The sequence below is a fragment of the Montipora foliosa genome, chromosome 13, assembly GCF_036669935.1.
Source record: "Montipora foliosa isolate CH-2021 chromosome 13, ASM3666993v2, whole genome shotgun sequence".
NCBI lineage: Eukaryota > Metazoa > Cnidaria > Anthozoa > Scleractinia > Acroporidae > Montipora > Montipora foliosa.
The window spans coordinates 20,461,567-20,486,808 of record NC_090881.1 but is presented as its reverse complement, the minus strand read 5'-3'; the positions used below and the strand labels follow the sequence as shown (position 1 = coordinate 20,486,808).

The 25,242-nt window shown below is 42.1% G+C and overlaps 3 protein-coding genes across 6 annotated transcripts in view; all 3 read right to left on the bottom strand.

Annotated features, from left to right (window-relative positions):
• Positions 1-9,709, bottom strand: part of LOC137982108 (ubiquitin carboxyl-terminal hydrolase 25-like) — a 44,573-nt gene extending 34,864 nt beyond the window's left edge. The window contains exons 1-2 of one of the 2 annotated variants that reach the window (XM_068829166.1): positions 9,532-9,709; positions 1,928-2,008 (exon numbers count right to left, since the gene is read on the bottom strand). In XM_068829166.1, the coding sequence (XP_068685267.1) occupies positions 1,928-2,008; positions 9,532-9,564 (114 nt within the window). In that variant the 5' untranslated portion in view covers positions 9,565-9,709. Of the gene's footprint in view, positions 1-1,927; positions 2,009-8,479; positions 8,581-9,531 lie in introns of those variants that run through there. The other variant, XM_068829167.1, reaches the window with a different exon arrangement.
• A 562-nt stretch (positions 9,710-10,271) lies between these two features.
• LOC137983319 (uncharacterized) lies at positions 10,272-21,840 on the bottom strand. Its single transcript, XM_068830523.1, has 2 exons — positions 20,931-21,840; positions 10,272-15,929 (listed from the first exon to the last, which is right to left on the bottom strand). The coding sequence occupies exons 1-2, from the start codon at positions 20,998-21,000 to the stop codon at positions 11,608-11,610; spliced, it is 4,392 nt and encodes a 1,463-aa protein (XP_068686624.1). The 5' UTR covers positions 21,001-21,840; the 3' UTR covers positions 10,272-11,607.
• Positions 21,841-22,790: 950 nt separating this feature from the next.
• LOC137983320 (putative leucine-rich repeat-containing protein DDB_G0281931) overlaps positions 22,791-25,242 on the bottom strand; it is a 22,031-nt gene continuing 19,579 nt past the window's right edge. For 2 of the 3 annotated variants that reach the window (XM_068830524.1, XM_068830526.1), the window contains one exon: positions 22,792-25,242. This exon is cut by the window's right edge and continues 1,364 nt beyond it. In XM_068830524.1, coding sequence (XP_068686625.1) covers positions 23,353-25,242 — 1,890 coding nt within the window. In that variant the 3' untranslated portion in view covers positions 22,792-23,352. The other variant, XM_068830525.1, reaches the window with a different exon arrangement.

Sequence of the window (25,242 nt, the reverse complement as noted above, 5' to 3'; positions counted from 1 at the left end):
ATACTAAAATATCATATCAATGTTTCTTGAATCAAGCCAAAGAGGAAAATTAGAGCAAAATTACTGGGGCCTTGGAAAGCCTTGAACATGACGTGGGAAAATGAGCCACATGAACAGTCAGCAGACAAAAATCTTGCAGTTACAAACAAGATGGCACCTAAACGAGTTCGTGGAGATGATTCCACTGCTTCTTTTGTAAGATCGCAGTTATGTCGACTTGGAAACCTATAGTTTTGCATTTCTACAATGTATTTCTAAAGATTTGAAGAGTTTGATTAAAATTGTTGATTGCATAAGGACTTTCCCAATAAAGCTGCTGGTGAAAAACAGCTGGCATATGAGGGAAAAAGTTCTTGAGTACCGGTAGTGTTATCTGTAAGCTGAAAAAGAGGGGCTGAGTTTATCCCTAAAATGCACCAAAACAACCATTTGAAGCCAAATTTTTAAAATATTTTGGGGGCCATGCCTTGGTACCCCCTACCAGGCAAGGGCTAGATGACTATTACACAAGCCATCTTCTGTACCGATCAAATCGAAACTTCAACATCCCATTGAAGTTTCGAGTTGATTGGTGCATTACCTACTCCTCAAAACTATTTTGACCAGGCCGTTGTTGATGGTATTTTATTTGTACTTTGACATATGCAGGTGGGAATGGCATGTCCATTCGGCAACTGGTTTATTAAAACAGTATGAACTAGAAATTAGCCAGAATTATATACAAAACCAAAGTAAAGACAGCCTGTGGTGTCTCGCTTTAAATAAAAATAACTTGATCTTTTTTGGCCAGTATACCTTGTCTACCTTGATAGTAACACACATCTTATCATCCCAACATTTAGCCCTCACAGGGTGGGAAACCCTTGGGACAAGTGTAATGTTTATTTTACTTGTCCTGACCACAAAACTACTTGTCCAAAATACAACATCAACAATTCAGTGTATTTCAATGACCATTGTCCCAATTTAGTGAAAAGCTAATTGGCTAATTAGAACACAACTTGACAAATTGAATAAAAGTTCACTCTTTTGATAATTTATATCAAAGTGTTCATTCTAGGTCTGACTCATCTTCGGGAAGTTTGGGAAGTGGTGGTACATGTAGAACTTCTTCTTCTTCAGGTTCTGGTATCATGTCTGATGCTCCACTAGCAGTGGTATTTGTTCTCTTTGCAGTGATAGAGGGCCCTCCAGATTAAGAAGATACTGATACAAAGTGCCTTTTCCTTTTGCCACTGAGAAAACAGTTGCTGATGTCTGGCTTTGGGTCAAAGGACTTGAGATCTTCAGTTCCTGAACTGACCGCCATGAGATCATGAAGAGTTCCTTACTGCATGTCTTCAGGTTCGTCTTTCCTGACAATCTTTTCAGAAAGTTAAAGACACTGCCAATACATGCCAACAACTGCTCCAACAAACAAAGCGATTCAGCTGACAAGCACGTGTGATTGGTGTGCCAGCAATTATGCAGCACACGTACATCAGGAGTTGCATGGAAATCAATATCTGTGCTGCGGCACTAATTGCTCAAGGAAATTACACAAATTGATAGTTCATTTTCAGGGAAAATGTGTTATAATAATAATAATAATAACTTTATTATACACAGAATTCAAAAAGTTGCCACTTATTTACATTGAAGCTGTGTACTAAATAGTTACAAAAATAAATAAATAAATAAATAAATTCAATAATTCGATAAGCATAAAGCTAAAATATATACAACTAAAATCAAGCACAATCATTTCTCAAACCAATCGTTTGAAGTATCAAACGTGAAACAAACTTATTTATTTATTTATTTTTCTGTTTGTTTTTTCCAACATCAGTGCTCTACAACCAGCTTGTCCAATCAGACAACTTGGATCATCTCAGATGTTCTGACAGGCCGAATTTCCTGCTCTGCCTTGTTGTTGCAAGTCACTTACCATGTAGGCTTGATTGGCTTCCTCGTACGATACACCAGTGGCTTCCTGTAGTTGATTAATCTCGTCATTGTTAACTATGACCTGCACAAAAGAACATGTTGTAAAGGAGAACTTAATTCTTATAATTGTAAAAAATACAGGTACGGTATGTCAAAACTCACAACTCATCACAAAGAAAAGCTAATGCCAACTGGCTGGAAGAATTATGCAGCTATGAACCCAGTTTTTGCAACTGCATGGAGAAATTATATTTCCCCGGAGGGTTACTTACCTGACGGGGAGATGTGGTTCTCCGAACCCCTCGCAGACTGATATGAGCAATACTGGTGCATATGTCGTGTGGCCGCGGCCTGGATACCACAATATAAAAGAGAATATGTGCATGCGCTGTGCCTCTGAGTCGTGGTGTGTGAGGCTATGTCGATTGGCAGTACAAGGGAGGGGAGGAAAATATATCCTCCAATGGCCTGGGGACCAGTATTGCTCATATCAGTCTACGAGGGGTTCGGAGAACCACATCTCCCCGTCAGGCAAGTAACCCTCTGGGGAAATATAATTTCACCCCTCTCCGACTGATAGTCACAATACTGGTGCAGTATACCAAAGCAATACTGTCAAGCGAATCAGACAAGGCCAAATAACAACCGTAACAATTAAATAATACTACATGAAGCTACAATCATAGACAAAAGTAGTTGGGAAGGTTATGTGAATGAACCACACCAGAGCTGTACTTCAACCTGCTTCTGTTAAAGCTCAAAAGAAATAGTTTCACTTTCTCTTACATAGCCCCCCCTCCCCCCTATTCAATGTTGGAAGGTAAGTCAACAATTTTACACTGAAACCATTCAGTTTTGCACAACATTGAAGGAGGGGGCAGGGGAGAGAAGCAATAAAGACTTCAAAAGTGCTAACCTTCCCAACAGTTTTGTCTAGGATTGTAGATGAGGCCTAAAGGCCCTCCAACAAGACAATAAATGCCTCCTGCAAATAGGATAAGGCAAAGTAACACAACCATCATGAACAATAACTTCTCAAAGAGGCTAGAAAGAAACTTGATGTCCTACAACAGTACAAAGCCTCCTGTAACTGAATACCACAGAGGTATTCCATGAAATGATAAATCTAACCATTAAGCACAGCCCTTGCAAAAGCACCAGCAGATGACTCTTCATGATAGAACCGTTCAAAGGTCTGAACAGAAGCCCAGTCCGCAGCTTTCAAGATAAGATCAGCAGACTGTCCTGCCGTGGCAGTGGCTGAGGTAGACGCTCCTCTACTTGAGTGGCCAGTGTAATTCAATTCAATTCTGGCCATACGCAAGGCTCTTGACAGCCACCGAGAGACTGACTGACTTGAAATTGCCTTGTGCGGAGAAATAAATGACACTAATAATTGGGTGGATTTCTGTAATCCTTTTGTCCTCTCCACATAAGCGGTAAGACAACAAATAACACAAATCTTGGGATTCTCTGGGAATGCCAAGAAAAGAAACTTCTGATCTGGGTGACCAGGTCTTGAGTTCTTCACATTAGTGAAAATTCCCATGACCCCTCTTTCCTGAGAGAATAAGTCAAGTCTAACACAGACAGTTCATGAGCTCTTGCTGCTGAAGTCAGTGCTAATAAAAAAACAGTCTTATAACAAAGCTGCTTTAGTGTTAATTCTCCTAAGGGTTCCAAGGACTCTAGGAATGACAAGGCAGTCTTAATGTTCCATGTAGAATGGTATCTCGGCTTAAGTGGTTTAATCGTAACACCCCTTTCATAAAACGAGCCACAACAGGGAGGCTTCCAAACTGAGTAGAGCCAACTGGGTCATGCCCTCCAGGGGCCTGAGTACCACTTCTGGGTGGTCATTCCCCATGAGGCCAACAAGATGTCAACAACTTCCTTTGAAAAGCCTGTTGCTTGGTAACGGTCCCTGATAGTGGCCAAACTGTCAGATGAAGGGACTTCCACAGGGGATGGTACGCTGTTGGGTGAAATGGGAGAAACAACAGAGATTGGCACTGGGGTAGCAGCAGTGGGCGATCCACCAGCATCTGAATGAGGTCTGGAAACCATGGCTGTCTGGTCCAGTTCGGGGCAATTAGGAGGATGGCAGTTGCTTAATCCCCTTTGATCTTCCTCAGTACCCGAGGCAGAAGGACTATGGGAAGGGAAGATGGATTAGACAAGTCCATTTGCTCCAGTCCAGGAGGAATGCATCCACAGCCACAGCCCCCGGATCTGGGTACCTCAAGACATACTTGGATAAATTGGTGGTTTAAACGGGATGCAAAGGGGTCCACTTCTGGTGTGTAGAATCTCTGACAAATGGACTGGAAGATCTTCCTGTCCAATGTCCATTCGGTTCTGGTCTCAATCTGCCTGGAGGCTGTGTCTGCTACCACATTTTGAATGCCTGGAATATGCTGAGCTGTCAATGATACTCCTGCTGTCAAGGCTACTGCCCACAACTCTAGGGCTTGCGCAGTCAGAGCAGGGGAGCGTGTGCCCCCTCTCTTGTTGATGTACGCCACCGCTGTGGTGTTGTCTATTCTCAAGTGAATGTGTTTGAGTGGAGGATGTTGAGCCTCTTGGGACTGCAGAAGTGCTTTAAGAGCCAATGTTGCTGCGCGTAGCTTCAAGACATTGATGTGACACAGCATCTCTTCCACACTCCAATGGCCCCCAGTGGAAGTCCCCTTGTAGGCTGCACCCCAGCCCGTTTTCGAGGCATCGCTCCAAACTGTGAGATCGATGGGTGGAAGCTGAATTGGACAGCCATTTAGACGACAGCTGCTCTCTGAGACCCACCACTCTAGGTCTTTGTGTGCCTGGGAGGTTAAGGGGACTATCACTTTCCTTGCCTGCCCATGTTGTGACACTGTTTGCAGGTAAAGGTGTTAAAGACCTCAGTAATGAAGTGGTGCAACCAAGATCCCTGTTTGTGATGCATGGCTCATTTGTCCAATTAACGTGGACAGAGTCCTCAATGAGCCACTCCTTTGAGCAAGGAGGTGATGGCAGGTATCCACAATGGAGGTAAGTTTTGGTTCAGGGAGGGACAGGGTCATCATGGTGGAGTCTAGGGAAGCTCCAAGGAAGATTAGACGTTGGCAAGGAATGGGGGAGCACTTCTCGTTCTTCACCAGAAAGCCCAGCTTTTCCAGTAAGTCTACCACTTGAGCAAAGATTTTCTGCAGCACCTTGCTCTGTTGTTGTACAAATAACACATCGTCTCTGTAGATCACAACCCGCATACCCATGGACCTCAACACTGCCAGCACTGGCTTCAGTGTCTTTGTGAATACCTGCGGAGCTGAGGACAGGCCAAAGGGATGGCACTGAAACTTGTATTAATTGGAAGTGCGTAATATGCATCTTTCACATCTAATTTCATCAGGAAGTCTCCCTGCTGTATTAAGGATTTCACTACTTGCAGTCCCTCCATCTTGAAGGACTCCTTCCCTAAGAACTGGTTTAGAGCACCAAGGTTGATGATAGGTCGATAATCGCCATTTTCTTTATGTACTAAGAACAGGGTTGATGTGAACTGGTCGTCCCGTGGCTTGACTTTCTGGACGGCTCCCTTTGCTAACAAATCCTTGATAGCCTTTTCCATATGGTAAGCATCCGAGTGGCATTTTACTCTGGTTACTCTCATGCGCCATTGCCTGGGGCGCCTGCAAAAGGGGATCTTGTACCGCTGAATTGTTTGTAAAGTCCAAGTGTCCTGTGTTATTTGTTTCCAATTCTGAACAAAAAATTGTAAACAAGTTGCTGATCTGTTGGTGGGGGGCATAAGCATTTTGAGACATGGGAATGGATAGTCAGCTCGAGCTGGTCTTGGGGTCAGATTGCTGGGAGGATCCCACTGTTCTGGCCCTTTTGGGGGACTGCAGATTAACCTTGAGCCACATCCCCATTTCCGTTTACCTCCACCTCGACTGTTGTCAGTGGTGCGGTAGTGTCCACGAAAGGGCTGCTCCCTCCTGTGTGGTCCTTTGGAGAAGTGTTTCGAGGCTGGTGTGCTGATAAGCTTGCTGTTAGTTGAGCTATGGTCATGTTCACTCTTGACCTTTGCATGAAACTTGTCCGGGAAAAGGTGCTTATCTGCAGGGATACCTTCCCGCAGAGTATGTTTACCAACTTCAGTGAGGAACTCAGAGAAGCGTTTTTGCCTCCAGGCATTAAGCCTACAGTTGGCGTTACCAAGGAGGACTAGAGCATCTTCCAGTAGGTCCTTAATGGCATCAGGGTTAGGACCTTGATCGTCATCCTCTCCCTGCTCAATTATCAAGGGCTGCTAAGGCTGCTAACAAGGGGCGAGCCACAACCAAGAAAGCAGATTGACGTTCAGCCAAGCCATCATCAAAGGAGAAGAGATCCTTTGTTTTAGTGTAACCATGCCTCTTTTTTAATTCCTCTTTCATCCCAGCCTCCATCAATGGAGCTACCAGCAAGGACTCTGTGTCTTTAATTTGTGTATACAGCAGGAAGTGGTCAGTTCCTTCCACTTGTCTTTGGACAGGGACCTGGAAAATGCCTTATTTGTGAAACACAACAGGTCTTGAGAGATGACAGTTTCTTGTTCTGTATTATAGAAACAATCCCCTTGGAGGGTGGTTGACACCGTTGTTGCATCGGTGGATTTTGTCACCGTGTTAACATTATGCTTCAGTTTATTCTGTCCCGGTAAAGAGAGCGAGGCAAGGTCACCTTGTAGGACCACTGGTAATGATTTGCCACAGCCTCTGCCACTAACTTTTCAAGGTCTGGCTGTCTATTACCCGCCATATGGATCGGGTCAGACGGTGACAAAGTGTCATCCTAAAGAAACAGAAGGCGGTCATTGACTCGTACCTTCATTCGTGCAAATCCTTGCTATAAATGCTTCAACAAAACGACAAAACTAAGGCAATAGAAACTACTTACATTTTTAGAGGTTTCCCAGTCATGTCCGACATTAAAAAACTGCAGTAATGAAGGACAACACTCCCAATGAGCAGAGAAAACAGAAAAACGTAGTGGGCCGAAACACGCCATGAAACAAAGAGGCACAGCGCATGCACACCTTTTCTTTTATATTGTGGTATCCAGGCCGCGGCCACGCGACATATGCACCAGTATTGCGACTATCAGTCGGAGAGGGGTGAAGGAGACGCCTGAAAAATTCAGGACTTCAACAAGGTTTGAACCCATGACCTCCTGATGCTGGTGTGACGTTCTAACCAACTGAGCTATGAAGCCACTGATGTTGGGAGCTGGTCATTTAGAGTGTCGCACCGGCATTGCGAGTTCATGGGTTCAAAAACCCCATTGAAGTCCTGAATTTTTCAGGCTTCTCCACGCAATCGTTAAAATTGGGTTCATAACTGCGAGGATCATAGCTTCACTTGATTTCATATCCGCAGTTCAAATTATAATTCATTTCATATGTCATTTCATCGTTGATTCATTCAACATGGGAACATTTGAAACCACAAATAACCAGCTCCCAACCTCAGCGGCTTTGTAGCTCACTTGGTTAGAGCGTTGCAACGGCATCGCGAGGTCACGGGTTCAAACCCCATTCAAGTCCTGAAATTTTCAGGCTTCTCCATGCAATTGTTAAAATGCATTCATAACTGCGAGGATCATAGCTTCACTTGAGTTGGTAATGTGTCAACTAACTAAAACATGCCACTACAGCATTTGAGTAAGTTACATGAAGAGGTGTTTTTAAGAGTCACGCAAGGCTGTAAAAGAGGGGAAGGCAAGGGTTTACCTCGGCTTTTACCACTAAGTTCACCCAGTTATTGTTGACTCTTTAATGTAATTAGCTGTATGTTGTACATTCACAGTCACTTTATAATATTATCATTAGTTGTGCTGTATCCTTCCACATTTCTTTCACATTCACCAAAGCTTTCTTGTTATTCGCCCTAAACATGGATCAACTTCCACAAAAACAATGTTTGCAAATTAAGAAAATCATGTTTTTCCTGAAGTGAACAAAAATTATAACCAGTTTACCTAAATTGTAGAAATGCTGCTGAGGGGAAGGGAGATGTTAAATAATTATGCTTGCAATTTAACGACGTGTTCGTGTGTGGAATGGAAGGGAGATTTTACTCAGTCTTGAGCAGGGACAGTATAAAACTGGACCCCCAACTGGACCCCCAACTGGACCCCCTTCAGGACCCCACTCGAAACAAGAAAAAAACCAATAAGTCTTTTGAATTTTTATCTGAAAGAGGGTGAAGATTTCCAGCTCCGTGACATCTTTCATTTCCAAAATACAGCATTTTGAACTTCTGAATTGTTACCTTGCGTGACACGATGATTCAAAGTTATAAAGCTATTTGGTTGAAAAAAATTGTCAGTCCCTGTGAATCTCAGCAGTTTGAGCCTTTCAAGTCCATCATGTATTTTATCTCGTGAGTCAGAAGTAAGCGCTTTTATTGCAAAGTGAAAAACAGATGTTTTTGTTGATTACCGGCCACATGGTGGACCACATGGCGTCTCCATACAAAACATGTGAAACGCTTTGTCAAATAACTCAGAAATGAAGTACCACACAGACCTGAGAATTGGAGAGGTGGATAACAGATTCGTGTCCTACAACATTGCAAGTTTTTGGCCTTTTCCATTGAAGATCATTGAACGATTTCAGATTTATTTTCTTGTTGCGTGACAGTGAATCTATAGGTTGAGGATGCGAGAAGTAAAAATGAAAAAACAGAGCAGGCTCTAATCTTCTACATAACAAGATCATACTGCGCATCTTAACCCTGTCATCACAGGAGAGTCCCCCAATGACAAGTAAAATCGTCTGGCGTTACAGCAAAATCTTAGAAGGGAAAGAATTAATTCCTCCATTCGCGCATAACCACAATTCCTTGCGCCTTTCCTCTTACTGTGACCACAATCCCTTGCGTTTCATCGAAACTGTTTTCTTCTCCTGATTAAAGAGCCGGCATTTCTAAAACGAGGGTAAGGGTACGACCAAGGGTGAGGGTAAGGGTAAGGATACGAATACAAAAAGTATCCTAAACATGCATAAAAGCTAACCTTAGGCCTAATTGGACCTAAACAAAAGTTTAAGGTTAGCTTTTATGCATTTTTAGGATACTTTCTGTATTCGTATCCTTACCCTTACCCTCACCCTTGGTCTTACCCTTACCCTCGTTTTAGAAACGCCGATTAAAGAGCTGCCTTGTTCGTTTGCTTAAGGCTCACTCACTGCAGCAGCAATAAAATCAATCACTTCAAAAGCCACCACAGCATGTCACGGAAAAAAAATGTTCGTTTTAACGGCCCCATGGACACTTTGAAAACCATGCTGTATTTGCACCTGCTATATGTGAGGTTTTTCACAGAAAACGTCTTTTCGTTTACGAAAAAACCCTCTCTGAATGAATATATATATTATTTGATTGAGATTGTACATGTAACGTCCATTCAATAAAAATAATAAAAGAAAGGCTTACTATAATTAGTCTACTAAACGAAGTAAATCCGCAAGAAAGTCACTTGTCCTTGTAAAACAACTGACTGACGTTACTTTCATTAAGCGCGTGTAAAATGTGCGTGTGTAAAAATTAAAACCCTGTGTCACTGCAGTGTTATTCTCACCTTTTTTACTGTTGAGGGGTGTTCAACCGTCATAATTCTCCGAGTTTGTTGGCAGCTAAATGCTGCCGTATCACGATTCACATCGTAATCAGGCTGATCAACAGAAAGTTTTCGTGTGAAGTATCGTCTGCCGTCTCAACATCGCCGCCATTTTCTTTGGCACATGAAATCTGGCTGCGATGAACTTCATATACATGTAAACAATGAGTCCCGACCACATGGTGTCCACGGGGCCCACCCCTGCGGACCCCAGGAGGCAACAGCCCGTGGGGGTAACAATGGCTGAGTACTAGTGTTTCCTTCCCTTTACTTCGGTTTTATTTGGAAACAAATTGGTTGTATTTACCAGCGAATGTTTTGATCATGCCAGATGAAGTGACGAAATTCGCATTAACAATAAGTAACACATCCGAGGGCCAGCCAGCTAACATGGTTCATGAAAAGTCTTGGTCAGCTGTTAAACTTCATAAAATTTATCTTTATGCTGTGCTACGTATTGAATATGTGTATATTTAACAATCATTCCACGAGGGCGCACTGGATATGAAGTGATAGATAACTACGCGCTTCGTTGGTTATAATCATTTATATATCCACCAAGCCAGAGTATAATATCGCTTTATTAAAAACTCCACGATACAATACAATACTTTATTGACACTCCCCTTTCGGGGCTTTTCAGTGAACAATACACTAATTAATAATAAATATACAACAAATAAGAAAATTAGCTACAATTAAAAAGGTCTTAATTAACGTTCCGTAAAATTGTATAAGTGATAAAAATAAAATATGTACATAATCAGCTCATTTAAAAAAAAAATAATTAACCTTGATCTAAGATGAAATTTAAAAGAGGACACAGATTCCAAAGTTTTTAAGTTTTGACAAAGATTGTTCCACGTGTCCAATGCTCGGTAATAAAAAGTTTCCTGTCCAGTGGTTGTTCTATAAAAATGAATATTTAGAAGCCGTGAATTCTGGGTTGTGCGTTGGGAAACCTCAGAACGAGTTTTAAAGTGATTACTTAGGTGGTGAGACGCACATCCAGTCATACACTTAAACGTTAAAACGGCGTTGCGAAAGTGTAAACGTTGTTTAACAGGCAGCCAGTGCAGCTCTTTCAAAGCTGGCATAATATGATCGAATTTCCTTGTATCTGTGATCGATGATACGCGCGGCAAAGTTGTGGACCACACAGATGAACAGTAAAACAGCTTACTGAATACCAAAGCATTAATGACTATTAAAAGCAGGCCACGATTAAACAACGCAAGCTTGGCGCGGCTGATCCGACCGAGGCTCGATATACAGGATGAAACATTTTGTAAAATAGAGGATCACTGAAGTGAGGTTTGGATTCAATGTAACCCAGAGGTCTTTAGCGAATGGTGCTGGAGTAAGTTCCTTCCCCATTAGAGTTATTTTAAAATCGGGAAGTTTTGCAGTCAGTTGTCTACTTTCGAACACCATAAGCTTTGTTTTTTCCAGATTTAACAAAAGAAAATTATCAAAACACCAGTTACGTATAAGAAGAAGGTCGTTATTCAGGTCATGTCCTACACTGGCACAATCTCGGAACTTGAAGGAAATTTGGAGTTTGGTATCGTCTAAATAACATTGAGTTGAACAATTTCTCGGAACACATGGTGATCATTAAGGGCCCACCGACGTATTTTCTGGGGTGCGTTGCTAAGGATGTAATGGTTAAGTAATTTGAGAAAATTTGGCATTATTTTGGTCAGTTTCCAACTTTTGTAAGCCAATCACCCTAAATATGACGTCATCATACCACGCCGATGGTCACGTGACCAATAAAAGAAAACTCTAAATTTGTCTCCGTGCCTTTTGCGCAGGGAAAGTTCATAGCTCATACATTACCGGCTTTCGAGAACCTGGGATAATAGAGACCTTTAGCACCGGAGTTTTCGGGATATACCGCAAACCCCATTCATTGAAACCGCGTTAATTGTTGTATGATTTTCACGATTTTTGCTTAGGTACAATTCATTAGCTCACAAGGAAATGACCCGTGAAAAACAAATACTGTTGAACCTTGCACTGGCCACTATGCAATTAAACTAACATTGGTGACACCTCGTCACCCCGTTTACTGTAATGCCATTTAAAACAGCCGAGAGCGAGAGGCAAGTGACAAATAATGTTGTAAGCCGCTACAATAAGGCGACACACCAGCGACAAAACAGCAGCGACCACAAGAAGAAAGAAAACGACAGGCACAAAACAGAGAATGACAATTTCTACCACTTTAAAGGCGTGCGACAACGGGGTAAAGGGAGATTTGTCTAATGGAACAGCAAACGATTGGAAAGAAGCAAAAAATGTGTTAACTGTCCCCAACATCACGAGGCACAGCAAAGAAATGGTTTCCAGTATATTGGCAATACCATTACGAAACGGCTGAGTCAAGGAATGGTGAAGAAGAAACAAAACACCAAAGAAAGTCATCGTGAAAAGCCGAGACATGGGATTGCTGATAAATGCCTCCAACAAAATAAGAATGAGTCGGCGACCGATCATGATGCCTTCCCAGCCCAAAGACAGCTTTTTCCCTTCTTCAGGCCTCTTGAAAGAGTCGTAAAGAACCCTCTCTACAGAAATCATTGACGACTGGCCCAGAGGCAATTCTTCGTTCGGTGAAGGTCGCGTTCTACATAACAAAGCGACACATAACCAGTAGAGTAAAGTTGGTAACGGCAAACAACAAGCCAGGAGAAACTTACCCACGGAAATGGTTCGACCGTACAACTTAAAAGAACCCCATAGCAAGACAAACACGAAAGGCACAAAAAACGCGCAGTCAAATGCCAAAAGGAGATATTGCCACCACTCAAAACACACAACGTTGCCATCGTAGAACAGACGCTTGTCCCACCCAATGGGAACACAGCGAAGAAGGTTGAAGCTCACAGACGCAAAAGTGCTGTATCCTAACAACATGGTTTGGAAAATACCACCAATGTAGGGTCCAAAAGACGGGGCCTCTCGACGTCGAACCTTGTGAATTCCCCAATGCAATGAGTAGAAGATCCCTATCATGAGGAACGTGGCAAAGACGTGAGATGCTATGAGTAACTGCTTTGTTACTACCGTGAGACCAGGAAAGGGACAAATGAACCCCTTAGGTGAGAACTTTAGCTGAAAGTTAAACAATCCAACTAACGGCCCCATAAATTTAGTTTTGAGAAAATATCCTGCTGATTCAGAGACCAGCAGAAGATTTGCTGCCTGATAGAAGTAGAAAATAATCTTTAAATAACCGCTATCAAAGTGAGTATCTTGGTTTGACGGTCCGTGTTCTTTGAACCAAAGGAGGTGATTTTTGATCAAGGGTATTATAGGAGGCTTAAATGTAAAGTACAAAGCCATGATTGATACATAAACTAAAGCCACGGGCCAAATCCAGTTATCTTTGCACTCGTGAGACGCTCTGCAGTTTGTAGAGTAAAGTGTTTCCGTGTAAGACTCTTTACAGTGTCCGCACAATATGCCAGAACGGTTGCCCTGGCAACTGTTGTAATCGGGAAATTCGGATTCTTTAGGAGAAGCACAGTAACCCATAGGACACATAGTGAACTGTAATTTTGGGGGACTGACTTGCTCAAAGCCCCAAAAGTTAGGTTCAGCGACTATGTTTTGAGAGCAGTTTGCTCCAAATGGGCAGAGAGGACACTCAAATCCTGAGGCTTTATAAAGTCCAAAGGCACGACCACGCTGAAGACTGTAGGTATTCCCTTCGCAGACTGAACAACTAACTTCAACAGTTGTGACCAGAGTGGTGAATAGTTTACCGGATTCCAGACAGGATATTACACTTTTCACTTCATCTTGAAAATGAATTATTTGCATTTTACTCCCAACGGGACAACTCAGCATTGTCGAGTTGTCAACATCTACTTGTCTTCCATTTCTTACTTGCAAAAGAGGACTGTTACTTCGAGGGATACTGATGTTCAAGGAGGTCTTCGTTAATGTCAGCGTTCCTGAACTGTCCGTAGCAATGAATGTGCCCGTGCTGTACTTTTTGTCTCCTAGTTGTAGCTCGTTTATAGTTTGGTTGAAAACACTGCCTCGAATACAAAGACTTGTCGTTCCAGGCTCCGTTTGTATGTGCCCACCTAAATTTAACGCAAAATTGTTTATAAAAGAGCAATTCTGAAATTCTGCTTCACCGTTACTTAAATGCAGAGCGCCACCAAAATCCGCCGTATTTCTCTCAAAGGTTGTATCTTGAAATAACAGGTTTCTTTGAAAACGTGGATTGATTAATCCTGGATCTTTCCGTGTGTCTGGCTCCACGTAAATTGCCATAGCCCCCCCGAAGTTTTCAAGCACATGATTTTTCACGAATAGAGACCTCGTAACTTCAAGATATACATTTCCATACTTAGTCCTCAGGTAGAAAGCACCTCCAGCCGTCTGAGTACAGCAATTGTAAAATGTCGAGTTAGTTACTAAAACAGATGCAGAAGATTCAGATGTGACACACATTGCGCCTCCGTAACCAGCCTGTCCCCCAGCATAATTGCTATGAAAATGGCATCCTTGTACCTCAAGTTTGTTAGCATTGTCTACGTAAATCGCTCCACCACGATTTGAGAAGGCTATGTTGTTGAGGAAACGAGAATTGTATATCTCAAGGGCATAAATGGAATTGATGGCAACAGCTCCTCCTCCTTTTTCCCCGCTATTAGATAACATGGCCACTGATTGAAGTCTAAGAACACTTTGGTTGTTAGCATGTATAAAAATAGCACCGCCGTTGAAGTTTACGTGGTTATTTGAAAAGGTTGAACGTTCTATTATAAGGTTGCCCGCACCTGACGATTCCATGTTTCGTATGCTTATGCCTCCGCCACTGCCATCTTTATAAGTCAATGTGTTATCACAGAAAAGTGACTGGTCAACCACTAGTGAGAAAATGGTAAAAATGTCAATAGCTCCCCCGGAGTACTTCGCTCTATTCGATTCCATAGTCACGTTTTGAAGGACGAGAGATGTTTGGCTTTTCGTAGATATGGAAATCGCACCACCATTCGAGCCTTCGGCGTTGTTATTTGAAAACGTCGAGCGTTCTATTGTAACAAGACACGTTCCTGATGAGGTCATGCTTAATGCTTCGCCGAATGTGGTGTCGGTTGCATTTTTCGCACCCTTGATGATCGACTCAGGTGAACCAATGTACACTGCCCCACCCCCGCCTCCATTGAGTGCCGTTGCCGTGTTGCCGGTAAAGATGCAATCTTTAAAACTAACGCTACAAGCATTGATGCATTCAAAGTTGATAGCTCCACCTTGAGCCGCACTTGAGTTAACAAATGATGAATTGGACACGTTTAATGTCCTTAGTTCATGACGATCAGTTCCTGTTAGAGATATGACTCCGCCATTTCCTGCCACTTTGTGACCAATAAAACTGGAGTAATAGATGAGCAGTGAAATGTGCGATGCAATGATATCAAATGACCGTGCACTTTGACTTTTAAAACGGCTGGAATTGATCAAAATTGTCACTGCAGCCCGAGAGCTTCGAACGATGCATTCACTGCGGTCACCGAACTGACCCGTGGAGACATCTCGGCCGAGCGATACACCGCTATTCTCAAGGAATGTCACATTCTGAAAGTGAATGTTCTGGTTACCGTTCGTATCCATCTCCAAGAAAACAAGACCTCTTGAATTGAACTTATTGCGAGAAAACATTACATTTTCTAAGATAATGTTGCAGCTTAGCGTCTGGTTGGTGTGAAGCGATTCAGTGAATGAGATACACGTCCCCTCATTTGATAAGATATTGCCATTAAAGGAGGAATTTTTTAACGTAACCAGAACTTGGATATCCTGTGAGTGTCTGATTGTCGCACCGTTGACAACTACTGCAATACACTCCTTGTTTCCAGAAAAGGTCGAATCTATAATATGAAGGCGTGAAACTATCTTATTGCGCGTTTCGAACTTCACGCTTTCTTTGTTGTCATCAAATTTACAATTTTCCATGTTAGCAGAAGAATCATGAAACGCTATAGAACTTTGCCTAAAAGTAAGGCCTGTTAAAGTAACGTGCATTTCCTCTGTAAGAACAGAGCCGTTAAATGTCAAACTTGTTCCCTTAGAGCATCGTATCTGGGGCAACGGATTGCCATATCCTATCAGAGACAGACTCTTAGTGATACAAATATCCGGATGCACCGACGTTCCTCCTAGACAGGTGTAGGGATCTTTGTCAGTGTTGGTGCCGTCTAAATAAATGCGATCGTCATGTGACGCTAAAGTGACTGCCCGCCAAATGGTGTTACAAGGATTCTTCTGATCGCATATCCAGCTGTCACTGCCCGAGCTGCGAGAAATGTAGAAGCTCTTTCCTTCGGCGACATATCCTGTAAAATTAGCAAAAACGCTAGTTTGAAATGATGAATTTTACTTTTCCGGCGGTAATGACTGGGGAATGCTCGCAGAACTGAAATGCGATCGAGCCAGTAAGATAATCAATGACACTTTACGAAGAGCGAGGAAAAATCTTTTCAAGTCTACATTTATAAGGATTTAATAAGCGTAAGCTATTCTTCCGATTTCAATTCCGATATATACCAACTTTGTCGCTAACCGCATTGTCGAATCGCAAGCACGAGGGCGGATGAATGGACCTATCCTAACACACTAATACGAGTATATTTTAAGTTAAGGATGACACTGATGCTACTCTGGTTTGAAAATTTAATGAAGGTAATTTGAAAAGTTTTAATTCACGACACAATAGGGAGCAGTACGAAACGACGACGACGGCTACGGGGACGGTTACGAGGACCTCATGCAAGTTAGCGTTATTAGTGTCATTACGCAACTTTTTCATGTCGTTCCGCAATTAAAATGTGTAGTATCTGTTGCGGAATAAAACTGGTATGAGCAGGTTAGAAACGTAGGGAGGGAAATGAAAATTCATGTCCTCCACAGAACCTGAAATTTGGTCATTTCACGTCGTTATTTAGGAGATGACGCCAAAGAAATTTACCAAAATGTAAAACGCACGTGCAAAGCGTGCACAGTGCACACCCATTGTTTTTGCTGGCTAAACCTATTGTTTTGTAGCGTCGTCGTTTCGTAAGCTCCCTAATTGTAAGTTGGGTTCATTCAATCTTCAGATCAGAGTAGCATTATACTACAAGGTTATTGATTGGATTATTGGCCGTTTTTATACTAGAGAGAGGCCCTGACAGGAAGTGGGGGGGGGGGGGCCGTGTCGCTTGTCTGAAGTTTACAATCATCCGTGTCGGGGTTTAATCGGCTCTTTTTCGGCATGACGTCACTGCCGGAATTTTGCTGGGAAAGGATGTCTTTTGTCGGAATTTCATTTTATGTGCTGTCGCTACTTTTTGGGCCATGTCGCTTGTCGGAATTTACCCTGTCAGGGCCCCTAGAGACGCATAATCCATCTTTCTTCTCGACTTATTCGTGAATGCGCGGATCTTATTTGCAAACCGCTGTGCTATATTTTCAATCAGTCATTAAATGTAGGTGTGTTCCCAGACGACTGGAAGTGTGCACGGGTCACTCCACTATTCAAACAAGGGGAACGTGATGACCTAAACAATTACCGCCCAATTTCCGTTATCCCGGTTATAGCCAAAGTGTTCGAAAGAATAGTTTATAACCAATTATATGCGTACCTAACAAAGCATAACGTAATATGTAAATGCCAATCTGGTTTTCGCTCTATTCATTCCACCGTTACGGCTCTACTTGGGGCTACGGATACTTGGGCTTACAACATTGACCGAGGAAAAATAAATGCTGTTGTTTTCCTAGACCTAAAAAAAGCTTTCGATACGGTTAATCACGAGATCCTTTTATCTAAATCATTAAATAATTACGGCATACATGGCATTTCTTACAACTGGTTTAAGTCCTATTTGGACAACCGCACTCAAAAGTGTTCCATTGATGGATCACTTTCTAAAACTTGCTCACTAAGTTGCGGCGTCCCTCAAGGGACTATTTTGGGTCCATTGTTGTTTTTGCTATATATCAATGATCTGCCAAACTGTCTAACGAATTGTGTGCCATGGATGTACGCAGATGACACCCACCTAACATATGGGGGTGACAATACAGGTGACATAGAATCAAGTCTTAACCATGATCTAGAAAATGCTAAAAAATGGTTGATAGCAAACAAACTTACCCTGAACATGACAAAAACCGAATTTATGCTGATTGGATCAAGGCAGAGGTTGTATGCTCTCACAAATCCTCCAATTCCCAAGATTAATGGTGCTCCTATCACTCAAGTTTCTGTTGCTAAATCCCTGGGCGTGCTTATTGATAATAATCTTAACTGGAGTAGCCATGTCGATAAACTGACAAAGAAAGTAGCTTCTGGAATTGGAGCCCTCAAACGTATAAGGCATCTCGTTCCTCAGACGACATTGCGCTCTATTTATCACGCTTTACTTCAACCGCACTTTGACTACTGCAATGTCGTCTTGGGAAACTGTGGTATCACGTTACATGACAAATTACAAAAACTGCAAAATAGAGCAGCCAGAGTTTTGACCTTCTCTAATTTTGATGCAAATGCTAGCGAGCTATTCAAAATTTTAGGCTGGAAAAATCTAGTTAGCCAGCAACAAATTGCGCTGGCCACAATGGTCTATAAGTGTCTTCAGGGGCTAGCACCGGAATATCTATGTTCTAAATTTACAAACCGCGAATCTGTTTATAGTTTAAGAGACTCTGAAAGAAAGCTTAATGTTCCGTTCCGCGGACAAATTATTATAGAAACAGCTTCAGCTATAGAGGTGCTACTGTCTGGAATAGCTTACCCCTCAAAGCGAGACAAGCAGAGTCTCTTGGGCTTTTCAAAAATCTGATTAAAGACATATTTTAGTATAAAGCACGGCATTCATGGAAAGCAGCTTTAGAATTAATATAGTTTAATTGTATTTTATTGTAATCATTTTAAAATTTTACCTTTTGTAATTTAGATTTTAGCATTGTTTGTAATCTTAGCTGATGATTTTACCGTGCATAAATAATAAAATCTCATATCATATCAGACGAATTGTGCGTCTTTCATTTTATTGGTATAGCCTGAAAATTGATTGCATGTTGAGATAAAAGTACCCCAGAGTGCGCCTGTGCTAAATAGTGAACCGCGGCTCTAATATCTTTGTGGATGGATCTCATGCTGTGTTTCGTCTTTTCAGTTTCAGCGGATTTTGTTTCGCCGATATATCTATAGCTTTGTTGGGAGTACGTTTGAAAATTGTTACGCTGCGGGCAGAAATTTCACGAAACTCCCAACTCGTAATTGATTGTGTATCGAGGCGAACTTTGTTAAGAAAAGTGCCCAAAAATTGCTCCATTTGACCCGCTTAATGTTGACTCAATTACTTTCAATTTCGAAATTCCGGGAAAATTTTGTCGGCGGAATTTTGTTGCTGTCGCTCCAATATCTTACGTGCATCGTCACAGGCAATTAAGAAAACGTCACGCGGCGTTAAGGGGGTTTTGATTCAGTTGTATGCTAGCTGGATGAAAGGCTTGCACTGATAAGGGTAAGAGTTTGTTGAACGAGGTCCTGCTGAGTTTACATTGTCGGTTTTCATTGTCACACCATCATCAAAACCATTCAACAAATAAAGTCAAGAATCAATGAGATAAAAGAAGATGAATATTCAAACAGTCTCGAAAAGATTCAGGCCTGTGCGATGTTTTGTGCGGGGAATATTCGAAGAAATGTTTTACTCAAATTTATAGGGCCTTGTACGGAGACGCCATGTTTGTGTCCCTCTGAGAACCCGGGTCTGAGGACCACAAATATGGCGGCCGGAAGCTAACAAAAACATATGTCATCGAGTTTTCTCAGGGCTCATAAACATCTATATGAGTATTTATTGTCATACAAGGACTGTTCAGATTGCAAAATCTCAGCAGATAAGTCACCTTTTTAACCTACTTGACAGCATTCTCGTCATTTTAATGTCGTGTCACGCAAAAGCAAAGAAATTCAACCTTGCCTTATCACAAGACGAAAACCCCTATGAAACTGAAAATTTGTGAAACGATTAAGTCTTCAGCTGTTCTAATAACTAAACTAAACTAAAATCTCAAAAGGATTGATAATTCCTTGATTTTTAATTTTGATGATGTCACGTGAAAACCAAGAATAGGCCATTGCATGTCGTGACAACTCTGCGATGTCGCTTTTACGCATGTGCACGGTTCACCTTTAAAGGGAACCTCCACTAAAACAGGAATATATCTTTAAAATAGTTAACATAATGCTCTCAATCAAAATTGTTCGAACGTTTTCCAATGGAATCGTTTGTATCCGAAATAAATGAATTTCAAAAACGCTTGTTTTGGTTTTTAAATTTCCCGGGCGCCGCCATCTTGAATAATTGTGACGTGTCATGGTTGCCCTATTGTTTTAAAACAAAAGCTCTTTGTGCAAATACAAAAGAGCAACCATAACACGTCACAATTATTCAAGATGGCGGCGCCCAGGAAATTTGAAAACCAAAACAATCGTTTTTGAAATTCATTTATCTCGGATACAAACGATTCCATTAGAAAACGTTTGAACAATTTTTATTGTAAACATTATGTTAAATGTTTTGAAGTTGTATTCTTGTTTTAGTGGAGGTTTCCTTTAAAGTGCATTCTCGTCACCAGAGCCTCGGGTCGACCCAAGTGCAAGTTTAATTTTTAAGCCGTCAAATGTTCCAAGGCTGTAAACGTGTGCCACTTTGAATTTCTTTGCACCGTAATTTGTGTTTAGATGATGTCGTTAACAACACAGCACCAAGATGTCAATCAGATGTCAATGGCCGGACAGGCTGAATCACAGTAGTTGACCTTGTGCGAAGTGAATTTTGACCACAAGGTCTAGACAAAGTTTATTTCTCGAACAAGTCAAGACATTGATATTTGAATTGTCTCGTCTTACTGCATGCACACCGACAAGCATTTTTGCTTTGCACAGGAAACAGAAAATGATGCCGATTTCCGGTTTTAAAAACAAGCTCCAGGTGGTGAAAAATTCCAAGAAAATGGTCTTTCAACGAAGAAAGAAAACTCGTTTGTTCACTGTGTATTGACATGAAAAACCTCACCAGTTTCACCTTCTTATAGGAATTACGTCTGAGCAAAGTTCACAGGGTAGGCAAGGATCTTGGAGGTGTATGATTTGCAGACTACAGTCTGCAGACTGCTCACGTCTAAGCACTCATTTAAAAACGGTTAGTCCTCAATCAAAATTGCGAGTTAGGATTAAGTTGGGGTTAGTGTGCGATCTGCAGTCTGCAAATGTCATACACCGGGATCTTGGAGAGCTTCCTTCCTTGCATCCTAGCGTAGGTTCTAGCACTAATTCCTACCTCCAGCAGTGTAAAACCACCAAACCACCAGTGTCACCAGCCCGCAAAAATTGTCACTTCTCTGTGGCATCTTGGTTGCTGTTATCAGTGTTTAAACAGCCACGTATTCTAAAGATATGGTCACAAAATCCAAGCTTTGACTTTTTACCTTGGCATTTAGCATCAGTATCACCATAAACGGGAAAAAAACAGAATTCAGTGATATTTTTAGCACTTATTATATAACAAAATTGCACGAGGAAGTCATATGATTTTCGCAGCCGGCGTTTCCGCTTTCGTTTCTTGATCTTGACCTAACGTTTAAGATGGCGGGCTTTGGGGACGAGATTTCGGAGAGAAAGAGAGTAGGAAAAATCGCCAAGGCAGCATCAGCAATATAAAAAATATTACCAACTAATGGTTCATATGGGATAGAAATCTAGCACTTCACATTACACTCTATTCAGTTAACTCTGTTTAAAATATAAGTGCTACACGGCCAACATTTGTATAAACGTAACCTTTCCCTGTAATGGACTTTTACGGTTTGATATAAAAATCAATAGACGTGATAAAACACGCACTGTGAGTGTTTTGAACGGCTTGAACAACGTCCCCGGAGAATTTCATGTCTAAGGTATTGCTATTTAATATATTTTTATTTTGAGGTAAAAACGAGTTGATTACGACGGTGCATTCCGCATAACCTCCACGCCGAAGATACGATTCCACGCCTCTATGAGTATCTGTTAAGCGGCTAACCATGCCACCAGTCTCTTGCAGCCGCGCGGCAATTACGCGCGGCAATTAAATATACTTTTAAGAAAATGTTGCTTTGTATAGGTAATCACACGAGGCCGAGTACTTTTAAGGATTAATTGCACGAGTATTTTGGAAATTTTCCAAAATTGCCCAAGCGACGAGGGCAAATTTCCAAAACGCAATGAAGGGCAAAATTTATACGTTGCTATGCAACGGATTAACCAATCATTGACAGGTAATCAAGCCCTCTCTTGATTACCAAAAATGTCCTCGATTAAGAAAAAATGCCCTCTGTCTCAGCCAATCAGCGCTCAGTAATTTTGCCCTTTATTGATAAATGTTGGAAACAATGTGCTGAGCAATACTTCGTGTGAAAAACAAGAACAAGAACATTTACATCTTTTTTTGGTTTCATCGCCCGCCGCTATACGCCAAAATCTCCGATTACAAGCCAGTACGCCGCAAAATTTTAAAACCGTACGCCGCCCGAATATATTCGCCGGCGTAAACTATACTGAATGCACCCACGGTTGATTGGAAAATGTCAAAAGCAGGCAAAATAACAAAGGATGGCGAGCTACGGTCAGCTATAGTTGTGTAAATTACTTTCGATCTCGTGAGACCCCAGTGGAGAAGTCAGCTGAATGAAAAGTTGAATTCGAAGAATCCCAACACGTTTTCGTCCCGTTAAAACTACGGAAGAAGAGAGAAAAGATGCTCGAGGGAAGTTGCCTGCCTCGCAGACAGACATGAAACCGCCATTGCAAAGACGGACTATATCTACAATGATCGTAGGTCTTGACCTGGGTTTCGAGTTACATGAGCCTGACAGCGCAAAATTGTCCCCGAAACAACCCGAAGTGCTATCAAATGGGCGTCTAAAGTCTTTAAGGATTGGCAAATGCGGAGGATGAACAAAGAGCCAAGTTTAGAAAGCTGCTCGTTCGCAGCCGACAAAGGGAAAGTGCGGAGTTTACTGACATAAATGCCATCATCATGACACCAGAATCCCTTAATTTGTGGTTAAAAATAATTGTTAAAGGTGATTTGTCAACTCTAGAGGTAGCATTAAAATACCGTAGAATCCCGGTTATAAGCCCCCCCGGTTATAAGCCCCCCCCGATTATAAGCCCACCTCTCTGCTAATAGAAATTTCCTCCCGGTTATACCCCTGTTATACCGGGTACCGTATACAGTTAACAATAATTAGGCGGTACATTAGCGACGGATTTTAGACGTTTTTTTCCTCCCTATTATAAGCCCCCCCGATTATAGGCCCACCCAAAAACCCTTACGAAATTGTGCAAGCCCAGGGCTTATAACCGGGATTCTACGGTATTTGTTTTTTATGAAATTGCGATTGTGATTTTTGAAAACTTAAGGTGGCACTTAATCCGCACCACGAATGCAGAGAGTTTCTTCGTGGACCGCTAATCACTTTCCAGCAATAACAGATGGGGTCACAGAGCTAGTTTTTGAGATACGAACAAAGCCAAAACATACTGATTTTTCTGGGCTTTCCTGTTGCCACGGGCACTTAATACGTCACAATGTAATTCATAATTCATGAGTCTAACCGCATATCACGTCACCGATAAAACGTTACGTGCATGATCTTTATACCCGATAAAACACTCTGAGTTCCTGGTAAAATGCTTTATGCCGGGAATACGGCAGTGTTTTATACTTCGGGTGGAGCCCGATCTAGCAGTAACGGGTCGTTGGAACTGGCCCCAGTGGCTTGCGGTTCCGCCTCATCCAGTCCTGCTGGGGGAGCACCTGCATTGCCTGGTATTTGATCTGCATCACCAGCACCTACCCCATCTCCGACTTCATCTTCATCATCAGCATTCGCCACTTCCCTTGCCGTTCCGAGCAGCACTATTACAGAAATAAATATGAAGCACAATACCACCAAGTTGATTACGATAAGTATCCATACTATAGACATAGATGAGGTTGCATTCAGAAATACATATCTAGCGTTTGTGAAAGAGAAGTGTAGGGTAAAAAGTACCAAAGTCTCCGCCGTGTTTTCCAAAGGAATTTTTTGATAAGAATCGACATATGGCCAGAGAAGAAGCTGAAGACATAAAAAGACCAAAAGCACGAAGGATACTGCGATTGTTTGAAAAGTGGATACTTGCGGGATGAAAGAAAGAAAGAACGCAAGTAACATCCGCTTGAGTAGGAAGAAAATCTCAAAATAGGAGCGGAATTGTTCCTTGTATGGAAGGAAGATGGAACCTAGCACATTGTCTACGGCCTGCTGTTCTTCGACGTCGAGGTTTTCTCTGTTTCGCACATATACTACCAGGAGAGGTAAAAACAAGCCGAATGGTACACCGATGACATAGATGATCAAGGCAACGTAGGCGAGAGCCTGCAGCACTGTGTAAACATGACCATGGCATTCCTGCCACGGTGCCTCTCGTAAGTAATGGTAACCGCTGTCTTCATCACACTCAGCCAAAAGTGAGACCGTTTTTTTTACAATAGGAAAATAAGTGAGGTTAAGACATATAATGCAAAGCTGTAAACAAGTGCTTCGCGATGGGAGTAGCCTATCAAATGGCTGCCAAAGTCTTACTAGAGAAGACACGAATGAGAAGTAGAACCAAAGGACCGAAATGCTGGCGACAGGAAGGACTACTAGCAAAATAAGCTCGCCGAGCGGTGTGAATAAATCTGGAAACACACAAGCAAATCCCGAGAAACGAAGGTTGAAGATGCTGCTCAAAAATTGCTGAGTTTCTAGAACACCCAAGGGCCAAATATTAGTGTTGGAAGTCAACGCATCCAAGGTTTGCAGATAAAATACGGTAATCTTTAGAATTCCTCGTGAGTCCTTTCCTCTTCCAGCCAAACCAACGACAATGAAAACAGTATTAAGTTCAAAAAACCATCCCGGAATGATGTCTAACATGGCCAACACCAGCAAAATGATAATTTGGGCAAAAGCAATTAAAACGGAAAGAAGGCGCCTCCTTTCGTAGAGGACACCAAAAACAAAAGCTGTGATGCCCAAGGCTAAAACGATGCAAATCAAGATGTACACGCTGGTGTTATTCTTTTTGCAGGGCTTGCAAACTACTCCCTCCTTATAAAAGCCATCTTCACACTTTGAACAAAAGCGATCTTTGTTACCGTTGTGGCAAAGACAAGAAGAGGTGCATATTGTTCCTGGTTTGGCCTCCGTCCCATTGCTATCTTTAAACAATTTGAGCTGACAATCGCAGGTACCATTGGGGTTGCAGGGAGATGTGCTAAATGAGCTGATACCTAACTTGCTTGAGCATTTCACAAGGTGAGTTACATTGTTATCCCTCCCCGATGAAGGCCAATAACCCGTTTTCATTATCATGCGCTGATAATGCAGCGTTTGACTCTGGCAAACACCACCCTCCATACACGGCAAGCAGTGGCTTCTCCGGCCGTAATAACCAACATCACACAGGCAAAAACGATAACCGTAATATTCAGGATCCAAAGCAACTAGCCCATCATTAAAATTGAGACGAGCCTGAGGACATCTGAAATTTCCGGATGAATGTTTTTGCATCAGAGTTGC